Here is a 7358-nt window from a genome sequence, read left to right as displayed (position 1 = left end):
AGCAGCGGCTCTCTGACTGCCTCGGGGTCAAAGAGCTTATTGTCTCCGGACTTGGGGCTCTGATTTTCGAGGGCTGTTACTCTGGTAGGGGGACTGACAGGTCCCTTCCCTGCTCTAACCTTTTAGAAGAGGTTGGCCTCCGTCTCCAGTGCAGGGTGCTGTTCAGCTGATCATTCTCCAAACACATTTGCAATGTGTGCCTGGCTGTGTGCCAGGAGCGTCAGTAGGGACGCTCCCATGTACTTCATGCAACAGCTGGACGATGGGGAATCGTGGCCCCATGTTGAGAAAAGGAAACTGAGGCTCAGAGGGCACAAGTAGGAAGTGAAGAGCTGTGGCAAAAATCAGGTCTTCTGACTCTGAGGTGTCATGCACTTTCCATAGATATACATTGCCTGAGAAGTTCCTTCTTTCTTTTTCCTCTCCCTCCCTCTCTCCCTCCTTCCTTCCCTCCCCTCCCTTCCTTCCTTCCATTTTTTCCAATCATTCATCTATCACACATTGACTGAACAACATAAGCCTCCACCTTAGTCCCCAGGGTCATCAACTACCTGATGCGAATCCTCTAGCCCGAGTTGAGTTCAGCAAATATTTCTTGAGTGGCTTCTCTGTGACTGGCATCGTATAAGCCCTGGGGATCCCATGATGGATGAGAGAGGGTTCTCGCTCCAAAGACCTCTGTCTAATGCAAGAAACAGATGTACGAACCAGAAATTACAGTACACTGAGATAAGTGTTAAAATGGGCTATGCACAGACCCCCTCAGGACCCCATTCCCCCACAGAGTAAGATAAATGATTTATTTCCAGGTCTGACAGCCCTGTGCACATGCGTTCAGAGTAAAAAGTCAGAGCAGGCTGTGCAGGGTGTGCTGGCCTGTGTTTATGCCCAGATCCAGCTCTCGTGATCTCCGTTGCCTCCCGTTCAGAATTCCTTCAACAAGGGGAGACAAAAAACGGTGAAAAGTTTACCTGTTAAGTTTTAATGCTCAATGCAATAATAATAAACCTGGCACAGACATTTTCCTTTGAAATTACGGAGTTCTCTGTGTCCGTGTATCATGAACGGATGATCCGGGATGTGCTTAGCGTCTTACAAGAGCGAGTAATAAATCATTTCAAGAGAGCTGGTGAATATTTATATGAGGCAGTAAAAGTTTGATTCACTCATAAAAGGTTTTAAAGAAGAGAAAATTAAAATGTATTGACATAGGCTTCAGAAAAAAATAAAATAAACATTAAGGAGAGCATATGAAATGTTAGAGTGGTTGTCTATGAGGAGGTATTTAGAAATATACATGGTATTTATTTCTTTTTCCACATTTTTATATATCTTCCCAAAATTCTGCAATAAGCATGTATTGCTTGTAGTTTGAAAAAATAGACATTACCTTTTCAAAAAACCTCTTGGTGGCTTGAATATTGAATTCTCTCATGTGCCCAGACCTTTCCTGGAAGGTATTCAGAATCGCCTCATGTGATGCTTTTTTGTTTCTAAAATGGAAATTAAACAGGTTTGCAATGTATTTAATGAGCAGGCCTCCTAAGTAGACAGAGACGCCTCCCCAAGGTGAGCTGAGGGGGCTGAGAAGCCAGCTTTCTGTAGAAGCGGCCCAGTCATAGCACCTACAAACCCACTGGCAGTTATGAGACTTCACAGGGACTTTACACACGTTTAACGGAGTGGATCAGAAGTGAGTTGACACCTCTTATCACAGATAATCATAATGAGATAATTCCTCTGGAGTGGCTAGCTCTTGAATTATTTTGATTATTTGCAACCCAAATGGCTGCCCCTCTCTCGTCTTATCCCTAGATCTACTGATAAATGTTCAGAGGCTCTCTCTCTTTGTTTTGGGATGTGTCACACTCTAAGGACATGCCATACGAGGAAACACATACGGCTGATGATTCACATGATGAAGGAATTCGGGGACGATGCGTTGGATAATTGGTTGTAGAGGATGAATGACAACAGAGAGGCCAGGTGGCATGGGGAGATCAAGGTTATCTTTTCAGGAAGTTCCTCATTTTCCTAATTCATCCTCTGCCCCTGGTGACTGCTTGGTGGACCACTGTGGGAGGGATGGAGACACGGGGCATATGGTATCAGAGCACTGCAACCTTTGCTTCTTTCTACCACGAGCTGCTGTGTGACCCTGTGTAAGAATTACCCATGCTGTGCTATAGTTTTCTGACTGGTACAACTGGGAGGATTTAGTCCAAGTGGGTGTAGCTCACTTCTGCAGTTCCAGGCACTGACACCTCACTCAGCAATGAGGACATTATCAAGCATTATCCTGGAGCATTCTTTTAATCTAGCATTTGCTGACACAGAAACAGGCTTCTTGGAGAAGAAAGGTCAGACACTGGACTCACAGGAAACCCCCGTTTGCCTTGTAATGGAGTAGATCTGCGGACATCATGACAACCAGCTTTGACCTGGGACACTGGGCCAAACTCAGTGCTGATGCTCACCCAACGCCCTTTCTGCACTCCGAGCTGTTCCCTGAGAGCCCCTTGTTCATACACACAGTATCAGATAGGAGATATGCTGCCTACCACAGAAATCTGACCACAGTGGTGAAAATAAATAGGATTTATGTATCTCCCAACACAAGAAGCCCAGGGGGAAGCAGTTAAGGGCCAAACAGGAGTTCTCAGCAATGCCTGCAGGAACCCAGGCCCCTTCCTCCTTAATCCTCTGCCATTACAACCGGGCATATAGAACGTACTCACGTCACTGCCTAGTTAAGTAACAACAGCAGACATAAGACAAATGTTGCTTTGATGGGAAGTCGCCTTTCTTTTTCTCCAGGGGGCCACAATGTAATCTAACATCCCAAAACATATTATACAAAGGCAACATCGATGACCTTTTTCCTCTGTCTAATCCTCAGATTTCCTGGACATCACCAGCGTTATTGATTCTTCTCCCAGTGCTAATGTTGATGGGATGTGTCACCCTCCAAGGACATGTCATTCGAGGAAACAGATCAATATGGCCGATTATTCCCATGGCAAAGGAATTGGGGACAGCACATTGGACAACTGGTCGTAGAGAATGAGTGACTACAGATTGGCCATGTGGCTTGGAGGGGAAAGCCCCAAGCTTCTGAGTCAGCTGTGTCTCGTATTGTTTGGACAATCCCTCCACTTTAAATAATAATAATAGAAATGACAGTAGCAGACAGAGAGTAATAGAAGCAATGACGATGGCGGTGTTGATGTCAATTGAACCTTATAGGATTGTTTCGTGAACTACTTAAAATGAGTTAAAACAAAGGAAAAAAAACTTAAAACCTAGAACACTGACAGACCACTTTTGCGATGGAAATAAATAGCAGTTATTATGATTGGAAATCATAATATTATTTCATCAGTTATTGGAAACTTTCCAACAAGAAGAAAGAGAAAGTGCTTTGAAGAACAGTGAGATGTGATATGGGAAAACCTTTGCCCTGGGGAGTGAGGAAAACGATACCTGGCAGAGTGTTTGGCTTGGAAAACGTTCCTCTATGTGAGCCAGACCCGGGCTCTGTCCACCTTTGCTGCCTTCGGACACTGGCCCCTTATAGCTTGTGAACCCTGTCTTTGAGTCATCCTGTTACAGTAGGGGAGGGTCTTCTTTTCTCCAGGGACATGTACAGAATAGTGATTCTCCCAAGGGGGTGGGGCAAGGGGTGTTTTGTATCAGTATCAAGTGGACTGAGGGTCTTTGTCAAACATACTCCCTTCAGTTCACCCTTGATTCTGGAGGCCATTGATAAAATGGCACTTTGACTGTCATTGTCATGAGGGCAGGAACCACACCTGCACTCAAAGCAGTATCTAACATATAGTAGAGGCTCCAGAAATATTTATAGAAAGAAGGAAGGAGGGAGGGAAAGAGAGAAAAAGGGAAGGAACCCCAGGTTGTTGGGACGGGAAAATGGCTGAGACCTCCCAGGCTGAGAGGCCGTATTGGCTCTTGGATTTGGAACTTGAACCAGAGCGCAGAGACATGTTCTGGGTCCTGCGCTACCTCCCATCTTGGAGTCTTGGTTTTCTGCATTTGTCAAATGGTGAGGTTGAGTTAAGAAGAAAGAAGGAGAAAGAACGTCATCTTTTTTGACACGTGATGTGTCAAGATGGCAACGTCTAGAACAGCTTGCATCGGGTTCTGCAAGGCTCCCTTGGTGCTGACCTATCACGGGCACTGGGGTGACATGAGTGATAGCTCACACTCCTGGAGCATTTCTGAATCCTCGTGTGCTCAGTCCCATACGTTACGTATTCCTCATGAGCTCCAGGTGGCTTAGGTGTTTGATCACCCCATTTCACAGACGAGGAAAGTGAGAGGCAGAGAGATGAAGCATCTTTCCCCACGATCGGTGGCTAAGTGGAGGTACAGTCCTTCAGCCCTTCCACGGGCTGTTAGGGCCCAGGGGGCCCCTGAGGACTGACCTTGTCCAGTCTCCAAGCCGAGCACACACTCCTTTGGGGCACACGGGGAACTGAAGGAAACCGCCTCCGTCTTCCCAAAATCTGTCAGGTGACCCACCTGAAAATGTGCCTGGCTTCTGCCAGCTTTTCTTTCCCTCACTGCATTCATTACCTGCGCTGCACTTCTGTTCCCACCTCATGAAAGAAAAGCCATCCTTTTTCTTCATCCTGAACCTCGCCTCTGGGACAGGGAACAAAGGGAGGGATTTGGTGAGTGCCAAGCTAAGGAGTTTCTGTGAGAAATTGTGAAGGCGGCGGCACCTTATTTCATCCACACATCAAATGAAGGTAAGGGCAAGGCGCTGTTCTCTTCTCCCGTCTCTCTCTTTATCTTTTTATCTCTTTATCTTCTACCTATCTATCTATCCATCTGTCTTCTCTCTACTCATCCATCCATCTATTCATCCACCTAGCCAATCTCCCATCTCTCTTAACATGTGATTTCAGGCATGAGAAGGTTAACAGGTCTTGTGCATTCACACATCTACTTGAATTTTAAAATAAAGTCAGACTTTCTCTTCAGATAATACACTGGATCTGGCTGAAGGGTTTGAAATGAGGACTAGTTTTGCCAGTTAGGCTACATGGCAGACATTTTCTATCCATTAAATAAGTAAAATCAGAACCTCCGAGGTTTTGATAAAGTTGATTTAAAGCACTTCAAAAATACTGCAGAACTGCACTGTTCAGTAAGCCCTGTCCACTGGCCACATGTGGCTACTGAACACATGACATATGGCTAATCCAAATTCCAGTGCACCCAAGTGTAAAATACACACTGGACTTCAAAGGCCTAGTATTAAAAAAAAGGAAAGTGTCTCATTAATATTATTTTTATAATGACTACATGTTGAAATGATAATATTTTAAATATACTGAATCAAATAAAATACATTGTTAAACTTAATTTTACCTGCTTTTCTTCTCGTTGTAGCTATTAGAAAGATTTAAAATTGCACACGAGGTTCTCATATTTCTACTGGGCCATGCAGCTTCAGAAATAAATCTCTTGGGATTATTTAAATGTGTGACACAATTTTCAGATTTTAAATTTTAGCTAAAATCCCAACATGGGACATGGTTTTCAAAATTCTCCTAGAATTTATTTTTGTACACAAGCAAAGACTCCTTTCTAGTTTTGATTTTTTTTTATAGGTGGGGACATTTTTGGCCTAGAGAAAGCGTGTGTCTTGCCTAATTTTGTGGCTGCGAGAATTCTACAATGGTCACAGGAGATTCACTTGTACCCTGTAGAGTCTTGACAACTCTGAGGATGCTGGCCTTTAATAGTTTCCAGAGGCTGAAAGAAGCACCCCTTACAGAGTGCCGCTTTCAGCTGTGCTCTGAAAAATTCCAGCATTTGCTAACTATTAAGAAGCTGTCTGGGGGTGGCCAGTCAGCTCAGCTGGTTAGAGCGCAGTACTCATGGCACCAAGGTTGCCGGTTCGATCCCCACATGGGCCACTGAGTTGTGCCCTCCACAACTGGATTGAAACAACTACTTGACTTGGAGTTGATGGGTCCTGGAAAAACACACTACTGTTCCACAATTAAAAAAAAAAGAAAAGAAAAAAAAAGAAACTGTCTGTCATCGGGCTATGCACCTTCCTGTCCCGTACCCCAGATCTGAGAGTTTGGGCTCAGGGGAAGAGTGGAGAGGCAAGAAGGTGGAGCCTGGTGCCATTTCCAATTGCCAGTTTGCTGAGTGGCCTTGACAATTCCCTTACCCTCTGAGTCACAGTTAGATGGTTTATAAAAGGATAACATTAAACCCCTCTGATCTATTATACATGAGCCCTAAGGACTCTTCCAGCAGTGACATGCTATGACTCGTTACCTCAGTTTCCTCATCTGTGTGATGGACACAAATAACATTTCCTCCTGCCTCCTGGGGCTGTTGGGGGGAGTGATTTAATCCGCACACTTGCTTAGAACAGAACGTGGCACGTGGTGTTAAGGTGTGTTTGCTCCTTCACGAGGTCTTCTCAAGTCTGTGAAGGCACAGTTGTCCCATTTCACAGATGGCAATGCTGAGCTCAGCCTCAGGGACATGCGAGTCCAACCAGCATAGTAATGCTGGAACCGGTCAGGCCTCAACCCCAGGACCCAAGACTCCACTCCACAGCTCCTCTTATGTTATTACTATGCTTGTGGTGAACGTCATATAACATAAAATCTACCATTTTAACCATTTGAAGTGCGCAGCTCAGTGGCATTAAGCATATTAACATTGTTATACAACCACAACCACCATCCGTCACCAGAACTTTTCATCCTAAACTGAAACTCTGTCCCCATTAAACATAAGACCCCATTCACCCCTCCCCCAGCCCCTGGCAACCGCCATTCTACTTTCTGTCTCTATGAATTTGGCTACTCTAGGAGTCATTGACAATTTGACCTTTTGTGTCTGATTTTTCACTTAGCATAATGTCCTCCAGGTTCATCCATGTTATAGCGTGTGTCAGAACCCCTTTATTTTTTAAGGCTGAGTCAGACTCCACTGTATGGATATACATATTTTGTTTGTCCATTTCTTGAGTTGTTTCTACCTTTTGCCTCCTATGAATAACACTGCTATGAACATGGGCATACGAGTCTCTGTTTGAGCCCTTGCTTTCAATTCTTTTGGAATAGACCCAGAAGTGGGATTGCTGGATCACATGGTAATTCTGTTTACGTTTTTGAGGGTCTGCCATAGTGTCTTCCACAAGCTGCACCATTACATTCCCACCAACAGGTCACAAGGGCTCTGATTTCTCCACATCCTCGCCAGCACTTGTCTCCTCTTTAATCCCAACGAAGGGCCTAGCCAGGTGAGTGCCAAGTAGAAGCCAGACAAACTCTGGCTGCTCAGCAAGTGATGTGTTGCTG

The 7358-nt window shown here is 44.8% G+C and overlaps 1 protein-coding gene across 2 annotated transcripts in view; it reads right to left on the bottom strand.

The window, feature by feature from the left end:
* Positions 1 to 557: 557 nt before the first annotated feature.
* The window catches only part of LOC109387436 (uncharacterized), a 282885-nt gene continuing 276084 nt past the window's right edge, over positions 558 to 7358 (bottom strand). For both annotated transcript variants that reach the window (XR_002125001.1, XM_019651312.1), the window contains exons 6-7: positions 1391 to 1493; positions 558 to 933 (exon numbers count right to left, since the gene is read on the bottom strand). Coding sequence is in view for 1 of the 2 variants with exons in the window: in XM_019651312.1 (XP_019506857.1) it covers positions 925 to 933; positions 1391 to 1493 (112 nt within the window). In the remaining variant the exon portion in view is untranslated. The remainder of the gene's footprint in view (positions 934 to 1390; positions 1494 to 7358) is intronic.

The sequence above is a fragment of the Hipposideros armiger genome, unplaced genomic scaffold (genome assembly GCF_001890085.2).
Source record: "Hipposideros armiger isolate ML-2016 unplaced genomic scaffold, ASM189008v1 scaffold_157, whole genome shotgun sequence".
Taxonomy (NCBI): domain Eukaryota; kingdom Metazoa; phylum Chordata; class Mammalia; order Chiroptera; family Hipposideridae; genus Hipposideros; species Hipposideros armiger.
Note: the sequence above shows the minus strand (reverse complement) of the source record. Positions and strands in the feature narration are given on the sequence as shown.